General features: G+C 36.9%; 1 protein-coding gene across 2 annotated transcripts in view; it reads left to right on the plus strand.

The window, feature by feature from the left end:
• The first annotated feature begins 12084 nt into the window (after window positions 1–12084).
• Window positions 12085–24064, plus strand: part of ABCB1 (ATP binding cassette subfamily B member 1) — a 105233-nt gene continuing 93253 nt past the window's right edge. Inside the window, exons 1-3 of one of the 2 annotated variants that reach the window (XM_017851617.1) lie at window positions 12085–12256; window positions 12823–12896; window positions 17486–17534. In XM_017851617.1, the coding sequence (XP_017707106.1) occupies window positions 12829–12896; window positions 17486–17534 (117 nt within the window). In that variant the 5' untranslated portion in view covers window positions 12085–12256; window positions 12823–12828. Of the gene's footprint in view, window positions 12257–12429; window positions 12496–12822; window positions 12897–17485; window positions 17535–24064 lie in introns of those variants that run through there. The other variant, XM_017851609.1, reaches the window with a different exon arrangement.

Below are 24064 nucleotides of genomic sequence, written 5' to 3' on the forward strand. Positions count from 1 at the left end.
AAAAAAAAAAAAAAAAAAAAAAAAAAAAAAAAAAAAAAAAAAAAAAAAAACCACCAAACCCTAGGAATATTCTTAACCAAGGAGGTGAAAGATTTCTAAAGGAAAAACTATGAAACACTGCTGAAAGAAATCACACATGGCACAAACAAATGGAAATACATCCCATGATCATGGATTAGAAAAATCAATACTGTGGAAATGATCATACTGCCCAAAGTGATCTAAAAATTCAGTGCAATTCCTATGAAAATACCAACATCACTTTTCACAGAATTAGAAAAAACAATCCTAAAATTTATATGAAACCAAAAAGGAGCACAAATAGCCAAAGCAATCCTAAGCAAAAAGAACAAATCTGGAAGCATCACATGACCCAACTTCAAATTATACTATATGATTATGGTAACCCAAACAGTATGGTACTGGTATAAAAGCAGACATATAGACCAATAGAACAGAAGAGACCCCAGAAATAAAGCCAAATACTTAAAACCAACTGATCCTTGACAAAGCCCACAAAATCGTGATTGGAGAAAGGACACCCTATTCAATAAATGGTGCCAAGAAAATTGGATAGTCACATGTAGAAGAATGAAACTGGATCCCTATCTCTCACCGTATATAAAAATTAACGCAGCATGGATTAAATACTTATGTCTAAGACCTGAAACCATAAAAATTCTAGAAGGAAACCTAGGAAAACTCTTCTGGGCATTGGCCTAGGCAAAGAATTTATGACTAAGACCCAAAAGCAAATTCAACTAAAACAAAAATAAATAAATGGTACATAATTAAACTAAAAAGCTTCTGCACAGCAAAAGAAACAATCACCAGAATAAATAGACAACCTACAGAATGGGAGAAAAAAATTGTAAATTATGCATTAAACAAAGGACTAATATCCGGAATCTATAAGGAAGTCAAGCAAATCAATCCTGCCAATCAGTTTGTAACTCATTGAATCTTAGTTTCCTCTTCTTTAAAATGAAGATAATCTTAATACTACCTGTGCCAAGATTCAGTGGGAAAACCTGACTTCGGACCTCCATAAAAATTAGTTGTTTTGTTTTCTCTCCTCAAGTGTATTAGAAGCTCCTTTAAGGTGAATAATTAAATTTATGTCTATATCTAGCATGCTCAGTGCAATTGCTCTACAAATATTTGTTAAATTTAGTTGTTATAAAATTCTTAGAACTGGAATGCAGAAACCATCTGCAGCATGCTCTGAAAATCTAAAATAAAACAATACAATAAAAAACAGTTCCCTTGAGAAACTTCATACCCTGATTATTTTATTTGCAACAGATGCATAAAACTAAAACTCAAATCTGTGTAAATTAAGTAATTCAGACTTGCTGTAAGCATTTAAAATACATTTTAAAATACATGCTACATTCTAGCAAATACATGTGATCAACCTAGGTGCTTATTAACAGTGGATTGGATAAAGAAATTGTGGTACATCTATATTACAGAATTCTACACAGCCCTAAAAAAGAATAAAATCATGTCCTTTGCAGCAACGTGGATGCAGCTGGAGGCCATTATCCTAAGCAAATTAATGCAGAAAAAGAAAATCAAATATCACATGTCCTTATTTGTAAGTTGGAGCTAAACCTTGGGTCTTCGTGGACATAAAGATGAAAACAGTAGAGACTTGGAACCTCAAAAGGAGGGAGGAAGGGAGGAGAGCAAGGGCTGAAAAACATCTTAATGGGCACTCTGGGCAGAAGCCCAAACCTCAGCATCATGCAATATAGAGCCTAGCCAAGCTCCAAGTTGCTGACAGAAGACTGGTGTGGCTGGATCATGAAGGAGTAAGGGAGAAGTGGCCTGAGTCTATAGAGGTAAGCAGAAGACAGAGTAATGAGGACCTTTGGAATTGAACCTGAGAGCAGTGGGAAGCCCTTGCAGGCCTTACCCATGGGTATGATATGGTGCTATGTAGATTTTACAAATTACTTTGGCTGTTATGAAGGGAATGAATTAGAAGAAGACCAGAGTAAATGTGGAGAAACTAGTTAAAGTAACCCAAGTAAGAGAAGATGGATGGTGGATATAGTGGTTTGGACAAAGTTATTGTCATTGTTGAGAAGACGCTGGATTCAAATTGGATATAGAGAGTAAGGGGAAAGGGGATGCTAGCAATAACCTCTCCTCTTCCTCCAGGTTTCTGACACAAAGTAAATAGTCATGTTATGTACTTAGATATACATGCTGAATGAGAAGTCAATGTGGGGACAGGATTAAGAGTTCTGTTTGGGCAGTTATCAAATATGAGATGCATAGAGCCACTCAAGTGGCAATTTCTGCAACACAATTTTTATAATTATTTGTCTTAAACTGTAACAATGATGATGGAGAATAAGGAAAACTTGACTATAGAATAGTAAGAAGGTTTGCCTTTGCCACATGATGAAATGGTAATAAGGATAAACCTGGCCTGCATGAGCTACTTTGATTGTAATCATAGTATTCAAGTAAAACAAAAAGAACAGGCCAGGTGCAGTGGCTCACTCCTATAATCCCAGCATTTTGGGAGCCTGAAGCAGGATGAACACTTGAAAGAGGATTGCCCGGATTTCAAGACCAGCCTGGGCTGCATAGGAAGACTCTATCTCTCCAAAAGAAAAAAGAAAAAAAAAAAAAAAGGCAGATCTAGTAGTATGTAGTCCCAGCTACTCCGGAGGCTGAGGTGGGAGGATCACTGAAGCTCAACAGGTGGAGGCTGCAGAGAGCAATGACTACACCACTGCAATAGGGCCTGGGTGACCGAGCAAGAACCTGGCTGAGAAAAAAAAAAAAAAAAGAAAAGAAAAGAGAAAGCTAGTTTCTACATAAGAACACTGCAGTATGACTTGTTGCCAATTAGAAGGAACACAACTACAAGGTCAGGGCACATTATTCAAACAGTAGAGACAATAAGTCAAATATTTGGCAGAATTACAAAATATCTAACTGGAAAAGACACGCAAGGGAAATCAACAAAAAGATATGAATCAGAATTCATCTGTGTTTCAAGAAAAGGTCGTGTGATAAATTAAGTTTTGATAGTGTTTCTACACTACTGTTAGCCTCATTCCCTTATTTTCTAAGTGTTAACAGAGTTTTAGGTATTTTACAGAAATTTGTATTATTAATTACAATCAAACTGCAAAGACTGCAAAGTGCAACTTGTAAAAGCAATTCCTTCCCGGTTTTTTTTTTTTTTTTTTTTTTTTCTTTCAAATCTTGCACCTTAAAATACACCTCGGCCCTCAGTTGACCAGCTTCGGTATCTCAGATACTTGAATTACAGACACCAGCAAGGCAAGTAGTTAAAATGTACACTAGGACCTACATTTTAGTGTACATTTAGTGTATCATTCTCCAGGATCAGCTGGATCCTGAAGAATGATCATTAAAACAAGCTGGTCTGACTGGTCAAGAGCAAAAATAAAATCAAGATGACAGAAAATTGATGCAAAAGTGAAGTAAAATAGCTAGAGAATATGATTGCACCTGTCCCCTTAGCATGGATTCCCATGCTAGCCAATATAAAATCTTCACTGTTAGAATCCTCCTGTCAATATGGTAGAATGAACAGCAAGCTCAGTGTCAGAAAACTTGTATTGTTAACTTGGCTCTCTTTCTGGCTGAATGTGTTGGCTTTGGTCAAATTCTTTGGCATTTCAGAGACTCAGTGTAGTGAAGGAAGTGAATAAGATGACCTCTATATTCTCTTGCAAGCTCAAACATCTGTGAATCCAAAGAGAAAAACTAGAGCATGAAATTACCCTATGCTAGAAATCACTTTAAAGAAATAACCTTAAAATTATTAGTATTCAAGGATTTCCAATATATTAATGGCACCACTCAAAACTTTCCTTCAGCTCTATCCTGTCTTGGCTCAAAGTTATCTCCTTAATGAGGTCTGCCCTGACCATCCTACTTAAAATTGTAAACTTTGCCCACCTGGTACTCCCACACTCCTTTCCCTGCTCTGCTTTTCTCCATAACACTTTACTCTTTTTAACATACAAAATTACTCATTTAGTATGTTGTTATCTACCTGCCTACTCTTACCACCAAATATAAGTTCTATGTAGGCAGGGATTTTTGTGTTTTGCTCATGGATATATACCAAGCACTTAGAGTAATACATGACATATACAGGGTTCTTGATTAATATTGTTGAGTGAATGAATGAATTTCCAATACAAATTTAAAATAAAGTATTTCCTAACTTAAAATTGTAAAGTCAGATCTAACTAACTATCCATTGGTCTACTAGCAGTGTTTCTTGTATATGGAAGTATATTTTAAATAGATATGTCCTGTGAAATACAACTAAGCGTTTTAAAGAAATAAGCGAGTGAACATTACCTCATTGAACTAATTTGACCTTGCTCCCGGGAGAGAGTTCATTTGAGATTAAGCAAGTTCAAAGTCTATGAATCATAAAACAATTAAAAAAAAAAACTAAAAGGGAAATGGTGTTTTATAAGCTCTGCAATTCAAAAGCCATTTTAGGTAATATTGTTATTTTTATGTCAGGAATTCCTCAGTGCTGATATCGTAGGGCAAAGGGTTTGGTTATAAATTAAGAGAATTATAAAACAGATACATAGTAGGATGGCTCCAACCAAATATGTGTTGAATGTCAAAGGAATTTCCCTGAGGAATAATCTTCAGAATAATTTACTAAGCACAGGAGAAAATTTGGCTCATTACTTTATAGCCAGATTTCATTTTTAATTGAAATTTCTTTTAAGTAAATCACTTGCTAGTCTATTAACAATAACAACATAAGCACAAGTAAGCATTTAGAATATAGACATCCAGTTACTAAGCTAATTGCTTTACATTCACTGTCTCATTTTATAAATGAGAAGTTTTAGTTGCAGCAAAAGAAATAATTTTTCCAATATCGAATGACCAGAACTTAATCCCAATCTGCTGGATGCTAAAGTCAATGTTCCTCACTGCAATGTCGGGTTATCTCATTTCTAAAACTTAAATTTATCAGTAAAAGGCAAAATTTGCTATTATTGAGGACATTAAAATCATATTTCTGTAGACTCTGGGGACAAATCCAACAAAATAGTTCGAACTATTTCTTGGCAGGCATCATCGAAATTGGTACATAGCTTCCTTGGGTATTGACTTTGAAAAGGAAATTGGTCACTTTAGATATATAAGTTCAGTTTGTTTGTAAAAACAAAATGAAAACAAAACAGTTGTCTTATATGCTAACATTATTCTAATAATTTTCACTTCTAAAAACATACACACACAGAACTTGAGGGACTTTACGTGGCTCACCTTCATATTGTCAGCATCTAGCAAAGTACTTGCCACATAGTGATCAATAACAGTTCTAGCCAGCCTGGGCAACATAGTGAGATCCTATCTCAACAACAACAAAAAAAATTAGCCAGGCAGGGTGGTGCACACCTCTGGTCCCAGCTACTTGAGAGGGTGTTGTGGCGAGATCCTTTGAACACAGGAGGTTGAGGCTGCAGTGAACTGTGATTGTGCCACTGAGCTCCAACCTTGGTGACAGAGCAAGACCCTGTCTCACACACGCACACAAATTAAGTAAAGAAAAAAAAAATCAAAGAAAAAAATAATTCCCCCAGCATAAGTCCATCTTTATTTGTTCGGATAAGCTATAAAATATCAAATAATGCTATTGATGGACATTGCTCTAAGTATTCCAAAAGAGAAATTGAGCACATAGTATGTGCTGTATTTTGCATACAGAATAAAAATAGAGACAAGATTTCTAATCTCACAGAACTTAAATTCTTCAGGAGAATAACAATGAAGTCCTTAATTGGACTTCTCTGTATTATCTTCCTCAAGTGGAGGTATATGGTGCTTAGTTATGACAAGAACCTCTGGGGCTTTGATCTTCTCAATAACTCTTTGAGGCTGATATGAAAAAAGGAATTAGAAAAAAAAAATGTATCCAACTTATATAGACAGTTGATGACCAAAGCTAGAATCCAGTTATTTCAGGCTCTCATGTATTTTCTTATCACTTAAGGAGAATCTCTATCTCTACCTCTTTCTCTCTTCTTCCTTTCTCACTTTTCTTAGAAACGTGGATAAGATTTTCAGAAATATGAGAAACTTATTAATAAATGAAAAATATTGGGAATTCTCAATGTTTCTTGTTTTAGCCAGTTAATTTTGACCTTCATTCAATGTGACTAATAAGCAACAAACTCCGCTGAGAGATAGATACCAATAACCAGGATTCTGAAAATTCATTCTCATCCCCATCTCCAAACTTTTATAAAAATTATTATAAAATAATACACTTTTAGTATAGGAAATTTCGCAAATACATTTAAAGTAAAAAACTCAGACCTAACTTTCATCACTAAAAGATAATCACTCTTGACACTTTGATATCTTTATTTCTAGTATTACACCAATTAATTTGCTTGATATAGTGAATATTATGCTGTTATCATTTTCCCCTGCCTTTTTTCCTTGCATATTAGCATAGGTATTTTCTGAGGTTATCACAAACTCCGTAAGCACATTTTATATTACTACTTTTTAAAAGATGATGTGTAATAATTCATCCATATATATGTGATTAAGTATTCAGGTCACTGCTCATTTTTTACTGTTATAAAATAAAGCAGCAATGAATACCTTTGGCTGATATTTTTTCCTGTACTTGGAATTATTTCTTTAAGATAGATTTCCTAAAATTGAATTAATGAGTCAAACAGACTGAAGTTTTCCTTATATATGTTTCTTTGTTCATTTGAATAATTTTCAACTCCCACTTGTTTTATTCAACCCTTGTGAGCATGTGATAGTCTCATTTTTCAAAATATCTTTGGTGTTTTCATTTGCATTTATTTGTAGTTAGCATGAATATTCCAGTATGTCTTCTTCTGTGTACCAGTATACTACATACTTTTTTGTATGCATTGCCTATTTGCATCTTTTGCTCAGTTCTATTTAGACCTTTGAATTTTTTCTTATCCATTTATATGAACTCTTTATAAAGAATATTAACCTATTGTGATATTTGCAATAAATAGCTATATGATTTGTTGTTGGCTTTAAATGTGAATTTACTCAATTTTCTTCATAATTTTGTTTTTATAGATTTCTTTAAAAGTAATACTGATAATTATTTCCATATTGTTATTTACCTTCAATGTCCATTACTAGCCCTTTCCAGTCATCACTTTTACTCTCACGTTCTTAATTTTTATTCATATCTTGGCTCCATCGACCACATTTATTAGGATATTTGGGAAATACTACTATTTAGTCTATACCAAACACATATCAAATCTTACCTTATTTTCTTCTTACAAAAACCCTAGGAAGATGCTGTTTTTGTCTTTATTTGAATGACACAGAAATCAAGTTTTTTGAGAGGTGGAGTATTTGTTCAAAGCCACACAGCTAGTAAGTTATGAAGTTGGAATTCTCAGAGTTGCCACTTCATTTTCTTCTTTCCCTTGATCTTACTCAGTTGTCTTCTCTACTCTTAATTTTGTCATTCATTTAAAAACAATTCTTGCGCTATTATGGTAGGGGGCAGTGACTTACTCAGAGAGATGATTCTCTAATGGAGTTTTAAAGATATTAGAAGTTGATTGAGGAGGCAGGGCATGGTGGCTCATGCCTGTAATCTCAGCATTTTGGGAGGCTGAGGTGGGTGGATCACTTAAGGCCAGAAGTTCAAGAACAGTCTAGCCAATGTGTTGAAACCCCCCCATTTCTACTAAAATTACAAAAATTAACCTGGTGTGCTGGTGCACTCCTGTAATCCCAGCAACTCAGGAGGCTGAGGCATGAGAATTGCTGGAACCCAGGAGGCGGAGGTTGTAGTGAGCCTGGATTGTGCCACTACACTGCAGCCTGGGCGATAGAGTAAGACTCTGTCTCAATAAAAAGAAATTGATAAGGGAGATAGTTCACGGCAATGGATCTTTCAAGGCATACTAATGATAACTCAGGCATTTAGCCTACTAGTATAATTTCCATAAATCTGTTTCTGATGTCATACTCTCAGCACTTAATATTTTCTACAAACATTTACTGAAACTTTATTTTGTATAAGTCTCTGTCCAGTTAGAATATTTTAAAAAATTCATAATCATATGAAACATTAATAAATACAAAATGAGAGGTACAGATACTGAAAAGTAGGATTGCAGAGTGGTAGAAAATATTTCTGGCTGGATTAGATGGGGAAGGGTTCGAAGAGGAGTATAATTCAGTATATATGGACTATAATTCAATCATATATGGATAAATAGATGTGACTACATACTATTTGCCATTGATTTATCACGTGGCTAAGTCACTAAGTGACGTAATTAAAATTAAATTAATTTATCATCTGAAGGCCGGGCGCGGTGGCTCAAGCCTGTAATCCCAGCACTTTGGGAGGCCGAGATGGGCAGATCACGAGCTCAGGAGATCGAGACCATCCTGGCTAACATGGTGAAACCCCGTCTCTACTAAAAAATACAAAAAACTAGCCGGGCGAGGTGGCGGGCGCCTGTAGTCCCAGCTACTCGGGAGGCTGAGGCAGGAGAATGGCATAAACCTGGGAGGTGGAGCTTGCAGTGAGCAGAGATCCGGCCACTGCACTCCAGCCTGGGCGACAGAGCGAAACTCCGTCTCAAAAAAAAAAAAAAAAAATTATCATCCGATCACCATTTCACACAAGTCATGTCTGTTGCTGTATTGGCTATATGATGGCAAGAAAAACAACCTCTGAAAATGATCATATCGACCTTCCGAATCTGGATTTTTTTCTTTCAACCCAGGTGTCCATAGAGGCAATCTGATGTAATCCAACATGAGTTCAAGTACAGTCATTTAATATCCCCCATCATTACGTCAATCACATGTCCCATGTCCTTCATACATAAAAATCATTACACATGAAAGGGTGGAGAGTGTGTGGATCCCATATTATTGCGAACACAGCTGAGTCATATATCTTGCTCTTTGGACTGGGTGGAAACTTGTATTCTTTCTCTGCCTCAGGTCGATTAAGTTCATTGAGGTGAGTTGCATTCCTTCTTTAAGCATGTTGAGCCTTCAATTTGGACTCAGATCGGCTAAATAGAAGAGTTAGGAAAAATAGAGAAAATAAATTATTAGAGAGATCAGAGAAAAATACATAAGATTTACAATAAAAGTGTTATGAGAAGAACATCCAGAAGAATTAAAACCATAGGAGAAGGAAAATAGGTGAACAGCTTTTTAATTTCTATAAATGTTTTGTTAACACTCATAATAAAGGACTCAGAGAGCTGGGATATGAGAATAATTGGTCAATCATATATGGATAAATAGATGTGACTACATACATGAGTGCCGAAGAATGCTAAGGAGCGGCAAAAAGAGACTGAGAAGAGGGCATTACTACTAATATATAACAATGTTGAATGTTTAGGGTGTTTCAGGCACTGTACAAATCTTTTAAATATACAAATCACTTAATCTTGCCATAACATTAGAAGATACTATCTACTCTTTACTAAAGTGATAACTGTGGGACAGCAGAGTTAAGTAACCTGTTCAAACCTACGCATAATAATCAGCAGAGATGGTCCTTATCTAAGTTTTTCTGCCTTTGAAGTCCAAATAGTTCAATGGAGCCAGGTACTAAAGAAGAAAACTTTTGTAAATTAATTCAACGATTTACACGTGGAAAGGCACAGAGTGAAAAGAGCCTATGATCTGAGAAACTCAGTGAGTTTGGCTGAAATGGAGTGAATATGTACATGTTGAGGGTGAGGAAGATGATTAGAGAGAAGTGATGTGTTGTGGTTCTTAAAAGCTAAGAGGAAACTGTTAGATGTGATATAGTCTGTGGCAGGGAGCCATTGCAGGTTTTTCAAGATGAACTCATAAGAAGAAAACACTTCATGGGGCTGAAAAAGGCAGTGAAGTGGAGTGTCCTATGATAATGTACTATAGTGTAGGGTAGTGGTTAAGAGTACAGTTATGAGAGAGGGACTACTGGTTAGCAGCTTACCTGCTGTGTGACTGGGCAACTAATGCAAACCTCAGTGTCTTTTATTGTAATATGGGAGTAACAACAATAGTAACTACTTCTCAGGATTCTTGTAAAGATTAAATGACAATCTCTTTGAAATGCTTAGCAGTTCCTGAGAAATGACCAGTAGTTAATAAATGTTAGTTGTTATTATCATTATATATTATTACTCCCACAGATACATATAGAACAGACTGCAGCAGAGAGGCAAATCTTTAGTATTCTGAGAGTGTAGACATGAAATGAAATGGCTACATGAGGGCGGAGGACAAGAAGGTGCAGATGGTGGCAGTCACTTCAAATGGAAATATCACTGCTTGAATGACGGTATGTGAGTGTCAACTTGCAAGGGGACTAAGTAGGTTTCACCAGAAATTAAGGAAGCTTAAGGAGAACAGCCAAGTCCAGCTTGACAGGAGTGGTGGTAGCACAAATGCAAGACTGGTGTCCTTCAAGAAGCCAAGGGCTGTTGAAAGTAGCAAGAGCTAGTTTGTTTTAGGTCCATCATGTTTTATATTCACATTTTCATGTCAGTGGAGCAAAGAAATTGGATACAATATAATAGAATGGTAGAATCTTACTTTTAAAATATCTGTGCTATTCTGATCTTTAACTTACTTATATCCTTGATAGAGATCTTTACCTGATGCTCCAGATTGTAGAAACAGTATAATCAGCCTAACAACATAGCACTGTATTTATATCCTGCACTGTTGAGGGAGGGTTTAAGGCCATTCAAAAGGATACATAAAATACAACAAGATTACATAGATGAAAGGTAAGATAAAAGAACAAAGCAAAACAAAAGTGAAATCAGAGATCATAGGCACAAATAAGATTAAAAATGCATGTGATGAAGATGAAAGCTTATACATTTACCCCAGATGGACCACAGGGTTGTTGTTAAACCTTTAAACAGTGAACAGTGTTAGAAGCCTAATTAACAATTTGTTAAAAAAAAAAAAAAAAAAAAAAGAAGAAGAAGAAGAAAAGAAAAGAAAACTTCATTGTAAGGCCAAGAACAAAATATATCAAGGTAAGGAAAATTTGTAGTCAAGAATAGAAAAAAATTACGGCTTTGAAGTATGAGTTATTTAAAGAAAGAGGAAGTATCCTCAGACTATGCAGTGAAAACAAAGTGATTTTCTTCTTCTAAACTTATGCAATAAACTGATAGGTAATATGTGAAAGTCATAGAATGTAGACTAGAGGATACAACAAACCTATTTCCTCTATGTTCATAAGAAGAAAAGCTCTGACGTGAGTTAGCACTGCTTTACAATTTTGATTTGTGCAGATTGCACGTACTTTTCCTCAGTTTGAAACAAATAGTGGACAGGAAAAAATACTAAATGTTGGTAGTAAATATGGAAGGAAATTATAACTAATGTAATATGCTAAAACATGCTATGTTTATTTTACTAATTTGAATTAAAATGTAAGAATTTGAAATGCCCTGGAAAAACACGGGCATTGATCTGACGTCTGAAGTTTTAAAATATTACACGCTTTGAAACAGCATTTCTACCTTGAAATACCTGTCTCTATATATTTTTTAAAACTTCCTTTTTCTTTCATTCCATTTATCATCAAATAAAGGATGAACAGATATAACTCAGAAACTGTCAAACATGCTGAAGAAAGACCACTGCAGAAAAAATTATCCTGGCCTTTTCAAAGGTGTTAGGATGCAGAAAGATAATACAGAATTGGAGAGGTCGTAGTTTTTGAATTAACTGTATTAAACGCAAATCCCGAGAAAATTTCCCTTAACTACGTCCTGTTGTTATATAGATATGAAGACGTACGTGAACTTCGAGAGACATGTCTCTATAAGTTCAAACGTCCCCGATGATTCAGCTGATGCGCGTTTCTCTACCTTGCCCTTTCTAGAGAGGTGCAACGGAAGCGAGAACATTCCTCCTGGAAATTCAGCCTGTTTCGCAATTTCTCGAGGAATCAACTTTCAGTCAGTCGGGGCCGGGAGCAGTCATTTGTGGTGAGGCTGATTGGCTGGGCAGGGACAGCGCCGGGGCGTGGGCTGAGCACAGCCGCTTCGCTCTCTTTGCCGCAGGAAGCCTGAGCTCATTCGAGCAGCGGCTCTTCCAAGCTCAAAGAAGCAGAGGCCGCTGTTCGTTTCCGCTAGGTCTTTCCACTAAAGTCAGAGTATCTTCTTCCAAAATTTCACGTCTTGGTGGCCGTTCCAAGGAGCGCGAGGTAGGGGCACGCAAAGCTGGGAGCTACTACGGGACAGTTCCCAAGAAATGTCAGGCTCTCAGATTTCCTGAACTTGGTCTTCACGGGAGAAGGGCTTCTTGAGGCGTGGATGGTGTGGAGACCGCTAGCAAGTCCATGGGGACCAAGTGGGGTGACATCTAGACTCAGGAGCTCCTGGAGCAGCGCCCAAAGCGTAGTGGCCCTGGAACATGTTGCCCGGAGCGAGCAGAGCCCGCGCGGTGAGGGGACCTGGTCTCTGAGCCCGCGGTGGGTGGGTGGAGGCAGCATCGTCCGCGGCGACGGGAACCGGGAGGGAGAACCGCGCTGGCGGCGGGCAAAGTCCAGAACGCGCTGCCAGACCCCCAACTCTGCCTGCGTGGAGGTGCTGGAGACCCTGCGCACAGGAAAGCCCCTGCCGTGGCCATCGCGGCCAGAGCAGCTGTAGCATCACGGCAAGCGCTCCCTCTTACTGCTGTCTGGGGTTCGGCGGGGTACTAGAGGTTAGTCTGCCCTCCGGCGCGCCTGAGGGTCATGCATTTGGTTAATGAGCCGCACTTTCTTCTCAGGTCGGGATGGATCTTGAAGGGGACCGCAATGGAGGAGCAGGGAAGAAGAACTTTTTTAAACTGAACAGTAAAAGGTAGCTAGTTTCATTTTCATAGTTTACATATTTGCGATTTATTTCAGAGCCTCCAGCTCTGAAATAAATGACATATTGTTGTTGTTTTTAATTATTTTTATTTTAAGAAACGCAAGCCAGCCTTTGGAATCATTTCCCTGCTTAGAGCAGAAGTTTGTTGGCTGCATGGAGCACAGCATATGCATTTTCCCTGTCTTTTTTGTTCTTTCTTTTAATGATATATAATATGTTACATATTTATGAAATGGGGTACATGGAAGCGTTTTTTGACATGCACAGAATGTGTAATGATCAAGTCCGGGTATTCGGAGGGTCCATCACCTTGGGTATATTTCATTTCTATGTGTTGATAACATTTTAAGTCCTCTCTTCTAGCTACTTTGAAATATACAATATATTGCTAACTATAGTCACCCTCGTCTGCTGTCGAACATTTGAACTTATTTGTCCTATCCAACCGTTCTTAGCCATTCACCAACCTCTTTTCATTCCACCCTTTTACCCTTCCCGGACTCTTTCCCTTAGTCTTGGTATGCCTCTTCCTCAGCTTTCCTGCCCCAGGCAGGCGGATACTCATACGTGTTTCTGTCCTGTGAACTTCTGCTTTTCAAGTGGTGCTGGTCGCCCACACGTGAGCCATATGCTGCTGGTGATCTGCTCTGTGGTCCAGGCTCTTGCTTCCGGTAAATGGCTATGTAAACATCGCTTGTTTGTGGCCTGGCTGATGGGACAGAAGGTCAAAAGTACATTTAGGTTGTTTTTATTTTAACTGGCAATAAATATCTGTATATAATATTGGTAATGTAATCACATAGGGAAAATAATTAATTAAACTAAATTTTGATCATGGTGCTCTGCCATTATAGAAAATTTAAAACTTCACTCCATAGATTCATTGTTAGTAAATTGTAAGATAAATTAGTAAATTTATTAATATTAGAAACTATAATGTAAATTGTAAGTTAGTAAACATATTAATATTATAAGAAACCAAGCTTTTCAGTGTAAGAGAAAAAATACAAATGTGGAAATTAAATACATTTTTAAAAATAACGTTAAGTTTGCATTGGAAATTTCAATATGAATTCATAATTTTTTAATAGTTCATTTTCACCCCACTGAAAGGGAGAGTAACAACGAGCACTGTTAGTACCAGATATTGGTTTCTAAATACCATTCCTCCCTAAAAGAAATGAACACTTCAATAGCTAATTTCAGCCAGGTCTGGGATAGGAAAAATAGAAAATGAACCTGGAGTATCTTGTGTTACCTGAAAATAAGGAAGTGGAGTTTAATGGAGTAGTCAAAAGCATACTCGAGCTGTCTGGAAGGGGCTTCCAATGGCCAACTCTGGGACAATTTGAGCATCAAAGAACAGCATAACTGTAATCGATTTTGAGATACTGAATGCTACTGTTGAAGCCTTAATATTCTGAGAGCAGGGAAACTGAAAGAAAGTGTGAGAGGTAGAGAAAATAAAGCAATGATCCTTACAGAAAAATTCCAACTATTATTGTGAAACTTCCATTGTTATAATAGATTCACACAAGGATTGGCAATGAACTCTAAACCATCAGAAAAAAGTTGTAAGAATTTTCTTCAAAATGTTTACTAATTGGAAGGAGAATGTGCTTTTCCAATTAAAGATTTTGCAGTTAGCACCTTAACCAAGTGATCGGACCTGGTATCTCTCATTGTAGAATAGACTGTAGTAAATGACTCATCCCTTGGATTTTGAGTAAACAACATCACCTAGCAAATACTAATATATCTGCAAAAACATTTAGTCTGAATACAATTAAACTTGTAGACTGGGACTATCCAATAGATTTATCATGTGAGTCACATTTGTAATTTAAAATTTTCTAGTAGCAACAGTAAAACTAAAATAAAAGATAAAACTAATTTTGTAAATATATTTCATAGAACTCAATATGTCCAAAAGATTGGATTTTCTACATATAATCAAAATGATCAATAAGATAGTTTACATTCCCTTTTATGCTAAATCTCCTGTTTGATGTGTATTTTACATTTATTGCACTTCCCATTTGTATTCAGTTTGATACAGGTATACTCAAGATGTGGGACATTCTATAAGACAGCTCTTCTTGTTCCTTTACAAAAGCCAATGTTAAAAAAATGAAAGGAGGACTTCTAGATTAAGAGAGACTAAAGAGTTATAACTACCAAATGTAGTGTGTGAACATTACAAAACAAAACAAAACAACCTAAATGTTCAACAAGGAAAATTCCTATGGAAAACATTCTTGGGAGATTTTAATGTGCATTGGATATTAGCCAATATAAAAATTGTAATCACTTTTCTTAGATGTGATAATGGTAGGAGAACTTGTGATTGAAATTGAAAATTTTGTAACAAAATGTTCATGTAAACCATGAAAAGGCTCCATAGAGTGGAGGATAGGTATTCCACTTTTGTTTTAACTTTTAGTTTTGAAAACTTGATAGCTTAAAGAATTATGTACTTATACAAACATTTAGTTAGATTTAACTAAGAAATATTGAGGGTATGTGAAGGGAAACAGTAAAGAAAATTGATCTTTCACATATTTCTATTACTGGTTCTATCATGGTCTACAGACTTTTCAAATTAGAGATTATATTTTAGGTAAGTAGTTCTTATTAAATTGTGTTCATTGCTATTGATTCAAATTTATTTTAACATGGGATTGTAAAGAAGCATGTGGCTTTGGTAGTAGATAATGCTGGGATTATAGTGCTATTTGGAATATGTCTATTAGCAAAGGTTCTTTCCTAAAATGGTATTTGATGAATGACTTGTCTTTCTTTTTTTTTTTTTTTTTTTATACTTTAAGTTCTAGGGTACATGTGCATAACGTGCAGGTTTGTTACATATCTATACTTGTGCCATGTTGGTGTGCTGCACCCATCAACTCGTCAGCACCCATCAATTCGGACACATGCACACGTATGTTTATTGCAGCACTATTCACAATAGCAAAGACTTGGAATCAACTCAAATGTCCATCTGTGACAGACTGGATTAAGAAAATGTGGCACATATACACCATGGAATATTATGCAGCCATAAAAAAGGATGAGTTTGCGTCCTTTGTAGGGACATGGATGCAGCTGACTTGTCTTTCTAAGCACTGTGTTTTGTGCTAATGGGGTTAAGTACGTAATCTAGTAGGGGTGAGAGTTTGTGTGAAAGTGCATTTTAGTGTGATGCAGTATCTCAGAAATCTGAAGTTGCGCCTTATAGTTTGGTGGTCAGGGAACAGACTTGGCATTTAAATATTGGCTTAGTTATAGCTGTGGACCTGGGACAAGTTAACTCTTCTCACTCCTCTACATCTCTAAAAGAACAAAAATGTGTCTTCCTCATAGAATTGTTTATGAATTGTGTGTAGGAAGTGCTTACTTAGCCAGTGCCTGGGACGTTATAACTTCTCCAGAGTAGCAGCAGTTTTAGAGAACAAAAAAATAAATAAAAGCTTAGAGCTAAAACTCAACTATTTTGGCTATTTTCTCCTTTCATCCTGGTTCCAGGGATACTGAAACCATGCCTTTACTGGGAATTGGGTGGGACCAAACCTGAAGAGTTATGTTTGTGTATTTTATGTCTGTCTAACATTACTCCAAAGCCAAATGGGTAAACTCTGGATTTTTTTCTTTAGAAGTCTCCTTACCTCTTTTGACCTCACTTAGTGTAAAGAACAAAGACAAAGATGACTTTACCTTATGAACTTAAAAACCGTGTAAAAAATAACACTAATCTTTTCTAAAATATTTTTTCTTTTATACCTACAAAAATACAGATGAGGCAGATTTCTTACGGTTGGTTTGCTTTCACATCCTAGGTGGCAGTTACACAGAGTAGAAAATGGGCTACATAGTTAGATTCATTTGTATCTGGGCTCAAAATAATAGTTGACCTTATGCCTGAGGACAACTTTTTGACAATTTATAGAACATCATTTTTTACCATAACTTTCTAGAGTACATTTATTTCATAATGGTCCATTTAGGGCTCCAGACATTTTTTTCACAATTAGATTTGCTCATAAAGAGTAATTTAATTTTCTTCTTAGGCTAGTTATGTCCAGCATCTAATTGCCACTACACTTCAGTAGAAAGGGATGATTAAGAATAATATCTAGGTAGTAGATGGATAAAATATCTACTGCCATCATTATTCAGATGACAATTAAGGTGATTCATAATTAAGGGGAAAGATGAATGATTTTCTAATTAGAATAAAAACAGGTAACTTTTCAGTATGTATATTTTTCTAATTGCAATGGGTGTATGTATGTATTCATCATAGCAAATCAGAAAATATCAAAGGCACAAGGAAGAAAATATTTTTAGAGAGATTCCAACACTCAGTGATAACCACATATGTAGATTTCTAAGATATATGTAAACATACTTGAACATTATAAATGGGGTTATACTATTATTATCCTGTTTTTTAACTGTATAATATAGACATATTTCTTCATCCTATTTGTCATTAAATATACATTCTATATTAATTTGGATAATTTATAAATTATGTAATTTCTAAAGTTTTATGTAATTCCATTGCTGTTTTGCAGTGAAAAAGATAAGAAGGAAAAGAAACCAACTGTCAGTGTATTTTCAATGGTGAGTTTTGAATTTATGAACTATTCAAAATACTTTGGAAATTTGACATCTCCTTACATGGAAAAGAGATATTTCATCTGATGTAAGATTTTCTTACAGGGTATGTTAATGGAGAAGCAAAATAAATTGGTTGATTTAGCTTATTTTCAGGAGAATGCTAATCATAACTTGCTATGTATATTACTAATGTACAGCCACCATTCCTAACTTAGATTTCAATTCTTCTAATGAATTATGTTGCCAGTGATTCATTATTTACACAAGTACCTCTCCCATCTGCATAGAGGAAACCAATCACATAGAATGCTGTCTTTAATGGCTCTGAAATTCTGGCAGGTTTTTTAGGTCAAAGTCCATTGCTATCAATAAAAGGCAGCAATGTATTATTTATTACTATGAAAACTTTAGGTCATTTAGGTTAGTCCATTGCAAATTTTAGTTCAAAATCCATTTCTAACAATAAGAGGTGGCAATTGATTATTTATTACTATGATTTCAAATATGTCATATGCCATTGTTCCCCTGTGCTAAATGGATGAAAATCTAGAATTCGAAAACCTTATCGTAACTCTTTATTTCATTTTCTGGTTGCATAGTGGTTTTTTAGAAGCTTTTCTTTAATCACGCTTGAAATCAGACAGGTATCATATAGGTGTGGTTGGTTGATGACCTCAGTGTCATGATCTTGGCTCACTGCAACCTCCGCCTCCCAGCCTCAACCAATCCTCTCACCTCAGCCCTGCAAGTACCTGGGACCATAGGTGTGCACCATCATACCCAGCTAACTTTTGTATTTCTTGTAGAGACAGGGTCTCACTATGTTGCCCAGGCTGGCCTTGAACTCCTGATCTCAAGCGATCCGCCTGCCTTGGCCTCCCAAAGTGCTGGGATTACAGGTGTAAGCCACTGTGCGCCCCACCTAGTTAATGACCTCTTATCTACCTGGATTCTTCCTTTTTTCTAAGAGTACAATTTTAGATGAACTGTTAGGTGAAAGATTCCAGAGATTAGAACCTGGAAGACTGCTAAACCAATTAAGTCTAACAGCACATGCTTTATAATTCAGTCATAACAGCAATTTTTTTAAGGTAAGGGAATGGATAGATTGTCTTGTAAAATGGATTTTAATAAATTGACTATAAAATAGTTGTAGGTAGGGAAAAAACACTCATATGGCTTTTATACTGAGGACTTCATGGTTCCCTTATGTGATCTTCATCTCCCTGTGCTACTGTTGCTCTTATCATGACTCCTGCTTTTTTTCTATCTCTATGCCCTTTGGAATTTTGGTGAGATAAGACTATGTACTTGAGTCATTCTCAGACTACTTGAGTAACCAAGTGACAGTTTTCACTGTTAATTTGTTGTATGGAAAGAAGCGTTTAGGTTAAAGTTGTATTTATCCTCAGGATTTCAGTGCTGTGACTTGGAGACTTTCAGTTTTTATTATTTGTAGTTAAAGTTTTTTAAACCTTAGTAGTCTTATATTTTAGAAAATTTAACAAATCTTCTATATAGAGGCAATGTTATCAATACTCAATTCATTTTAAGGCACGCAAGAATAAAAATATGGAGCTTTAATATAAGGTAGTAGTATTAGCACACATAAAGCACTATGTGCCAAGCATTGTCCTAAGTATTTCATATATAATCTCGTTTAATCCTTACAACTCCTTTTGAGATAGATACTATTATTATTCCAATTTTACACATGAAGAAACTGGGGCCAGACATGTTCACTTGTCTGAGGATGCACAATGGGGCCAGGATAGAGAGAATATATACTAAGCCTGTTGATGACTCTACTACTCAGATAGTTTTTCCTCACATCTTTTTCCTGAAATGTTGACATAGAAAACGTTGAATGTAACTTCAATATAAAACTTACAAACACAAGAACATAATAAAAGTTTAACAATATATTGGTGACGTCACTGGCATTGCTTATTAATAATAGTTTTCAGTGAAGACAAAAACATTGTGTGTTCAGGGTTTCCAAGAAGCCCAACTTCAATGATTCACACTAGGAGGACTCAAAGGACTTATGGCTAAGATTTATTACAACAAAAGGATACAAGGCAAAATCAGCAATGGCAAAAGGTGAGTGGTGAGAAGTCCAGAAGAAACCAGGTGCAAGCTCCTAGAGTTCTCTCCTAACAGAGTCACAGGGCACACTGAATTTCCCCAAGCAATGAGTTGAGACAGCACTTGTGGAATGCTATTTATCAGAGAAGCTCATTAGAGACTCAGTGCCCAAGAATTTTATTAGGCGCTGATCATGTAGGCACCCGCCCAGCTTGCACCAAAATTTCAGACTCATAGAAGGAAGGCAGAACTGCAGAAGGAAGAACCATATTGTTTGTACAGATAGTTTGGCCATACTTATCAGTTAGAATGGTGGTAATCCTCCCCAAATCCAAGTTCCAGCCAAGCGCTAATGTTTGTATACAGGCCTTTCTAAACATAGCGGCCTCAGAGCTGCTGTGTCAGCTCTTGTCTGCATACAATGTCTGTTAATTTATTTCCACTATGAGACTTTTTAGCAATCTTAAAAAAGTGATGAAAGAAGTAAGGAATACATTCAAAATTTTATACTAGCCTTTTAAATTTATATCAGACTTTGTTTCACCATTTACAGAAACACAAAAGTAGAATAAAATCTAAAGCAAGTGAGGAAATGTGACACATAGAGCAAGAAAAATAAAAGTTGGGCTGCAGTTTCTACACATAATGAACTTCTTAAAGATTATACACTCTTGGTCAGGTGCTGTGGCTCACGCCTGTAATCCCAGCACTTTGGAAGGCTAAAGTTGGTGGATCACTTGAGCCCTGAAGTTCAAGACCAGACTGGGTGCATGGCAAAACCCTGTCTATGTGAAAAGTACGAAAACTAGCTGGGCATGGTGGCACATGCCTGTAGTCTCAGCTACTCATGAGGCTGAGGTGGGAGGATCACTTGAACCCAGGAGATGAAGATACAGTGAGCCAAGACTGTGCCATTGCACTCTAGCCTGGGTGACAGAGTGAGACGCTATCTCAAAAAAAAAAAAAAAAAAAAAAGAGTATATATTCTTGCAAGAATTGTGCACTGTAGATTGAACTCTGAGCTTTCTATTATGTGTGTCTTATGGAAACATTAATTTTTTTCTAAATAGATAATACCTAACAATGTTAAGTGTTTCTTTTGTACCAGGCATTTGTTAAGGACCCAATGTTTATTGCATGCCATAATCTTCATATAGGGACATAAGTCCCACAATTTAGAAACTTGTGTTATTCTTATGTTCCAGATGAAGAAACTGACTCAGAGAAGTTAAGTAACGCATTCAAAAATCACAGGGTTGCATAGCTAGTAAGTAGGGTAGACTCAGATAAGCCCAGTTGCTTTTAACAACTGTAATCATTTATGATTGGTTAAACTCATCTCTCTGGAATTGAAGAGTTCTTTATTGCTGCTGTCTTTTGATCTTCTGACCATCTGATCATCCAAGACTATGCTACCTGGCTCAGTGTCTCCCTTTCCACTTTGGTCCTCCAACCAACTTGGGTAACTTTTATGGTTATATGGAAACCACTCTTTGATCTTCACAGCTGCAATAATCATATAAACCTACCTGTATCTGAATCTGTTTCCTCCTCCAACTTTCCAGTCACGACAGAGTTTTAATCTTAAGACTAATCACTTATACTTTGGCTCCTATCTCCTCTGCCTTCTCGGGGACCTTACATCATTATTACCACGTACTCTCTTCTGTATCTTTTATCTCTTCCTCTCAACTGGGTCTGTCCCATTGGCATTGACACATCAAGGCACTGTGATCTTACTGATGCCCTTCATGGAGCCACCCCTGCCAGCTCCCTTCACCACAAAAGTGGCCTTTGCGTTCTGTCTTGATTTCACCATTTGCTTAGTTCTCAACCGATTGAAGTTTGGCTCCTGTTCCTGCCTCTCTCAATGTTCAGTGGACATTTTAAAATTCTATCTTGATCTCTCAGCAGCACTTAGACTGTCTCCTATATTTTTTGTATTTGCTTCTGTTATGTCATGGTTTGCTGATTTTCCTCCAGTTCTTTTTCTTGTGTTAGGCTTTTTTCTTTTTCTTGTGTCAGGCTTTTTCTTGTGTTACCCTCACCTGTGAAGTTAGAGTTCCTCAACTCCTTATCACAGGAGTCAGAGATGATGTGGACATTCCTATAGTTCCACAAAGCCATTTTCAAATTATTTTTTATTCTCATGCAAATTCCTTTGTTATTTGAGTTTCACTCTGCGTAATTATGCTATCTTCTACCTATTTTCAGCGGTATCCTCGAATTACACCCCCACCCCCATTCCTTGAGGACTTTGTCATTTGATTGCTTCTACTTCTTTCACCTTATGTTCCTGTTACTCTTTTGAGTATTTTGGTAACCTTACAAATAAGGCTCAACATTCTCTGACTTCTTCAGTTCCAACAACCGTGCCTCATAAATTACTTTAGTACCTTAGTAAATTACACGTGTGGACAGGATCTTGGGCTTATTGTTTGGGTGGGCTTTCCTCTACGAAGGTATAAACACACACACACACGTGTATTAGTCTTTGACCACAACCTGTGATTTCTTCCAGCTCTGCCCTGCCTCTTTATCATCCCTCTTTTGACATTGTGCATTCATTTCCTATTGCTGCTGTAGGAAAATAGCTCTCACTTAGTGGCTTAAAACAACACAAGTTTATTATCTTACTATTCTAGAATCGAATGTTTTGCTGGGCTAAAGTCAAGGTATCAGCAGGATTGCATTTCTTCTGGAAGCTCTGTTTCCTTCCCCTTTTCAGCTTCTAGAGGACACTTGCATTTCTGGACTCACAGGCCCTTCCTTGCATCACTCCAACCTCTTACTTCAATCATCACATCTCCTACTGACTCCAGGCCCCCTCCTCCCTCTTATAAGAACCCTTGTGATTACATTTGCCCTCCTAGATAATCCAGGGTAATCCCCTATCTGTAGCTCTTTTAAATCTGTCAAGTCCCTTTTATCATGTAAGGAAATATATTCACAGGTTCCTGGGATTAGGATTTGGACAGGCTGTGGGGGGAGAATTATTCTGTCTACCACACCTAGTCAAGACTTTACTCTCTCAACTGCTCTTTCATCTCCTAGTATCCCTCCTTCCTTTTTGCTCTTCTAAAAATTTACCCATAATAGCCACATCATACCACTTTGGTCCCTACCTTGAAACCATTAAATGCTTTCCTTTCTGCTTACAAAGGAAGTTCAGTGTAAAACCCAGACTCCTTCCTGTCATCACAAAATGCCCTACATATCTGACCTCTGTTATTTCTGACTTTACTGCAGACAAATATGCTCCCTCACTCTGCTGTGCCACAGTGTTCGTTCTATTTGGTCCTTGGGACACAGCAAGCTGGTTTTTACCCAAGTACCTTTGCATTGGCCCCTCCTGCCTAAAATGCACTGTCCCCAGATCATCACAGGATGAACTGTATCCTTCCTGTCACTGAAGTCTCATCATGGATGTTACTTCCTGAGAAAGACATTCTCTGACCAGTCAATCTAAACCAGGTGACCCTGCCTATCTCTGTGTCATACCATATATGGCTTTTCTTCTGAATATTTATCACTGTCTGATTTCTTTTCTATGTGTTTGTCTTCTCTCTGAAGGTAGGCTTCATGGAGGCAGGAGTTTTTTTTATATACTTTGTTCTCTACTGTACCCCAAATGCCCTAGAACAGTGCCTGGAACTTTCATAGGAACTTAAATATTGAATGAATGTTGAATACCTCTATTCCCCCTTTTGCTATATGCACTAGAATGTATGCTTTGTGAGGATAGGTAGCTTGTCTTACTCACTGTTGTTATCAGTACCTAGAACCAAGCCTGAGCTTATTGAGTTCTTTCAAATATTTGAAAGATATTTGAAAATATTCACATATCCCTTGAATGTTAAATGAATAAATGAACGAATGAATTCCCTCTCAAATCCAAGTCATGTTTGCCATCTAACCTGCTGAATGTTACCTAAACCTCTCTCCTGTCAGTACCTCCTACTTCTTTGCCCTGGGAAGCCCAATCTTTGGCATTCAGCACTCATCAACATGCCTTTTATGTGGTTCTGATTCACCTTCTCTCTCTTTCCTGTTAGCATCTAATCAAACTTACTTTCTTTCTTTCTTTCTTTCTTTCTTTCTTTCTTTCTTTCTTTCTTTCTTTCTTTCTTTCTTTCTCTCTCTCTCTCTCTTTCTGTCTTTCTTTCTCTTTCCCTCCCTCCCTCCCTCCCTCCTTTCTTTCCTTCCTTCCTTCCTTCCTTCCTTCCTTCCTTCCTTCCTTCCGTCTCTCTCTTTCTTTCTTTCTTTTTTTTTTGAGACGGAGTCTCGCTCTGTCACCCAGGCTGGAGTGCAAGTGGCCGGATCTCAGTTCACTGCAAGCTCCACCTCCCGGGTTTACGCCTCTCTCCTGCCTCAGCTTCCCAAGTAGCTGAGACTACAGGCGCCCGCCACCTCGCCCAGCTAGTTTTTCTTTTTTTTTTTTTTTT

Source organism: Rhinopithecus bieti, unplaced genomic scaffold, assembly GCF_001698545.2.
Source record: "Rhinopithecus bieti isolate Rb0 unplaced genomic scaffold, ASM169854v2 scaffold_1558, whole genome shotgun sequence".
NCBI lineage: Eukaryota > Metazoa > Chordata > Mammalia > Primates > Cercopithecidae > Rhinopithecus > Rhinopithecus bieti.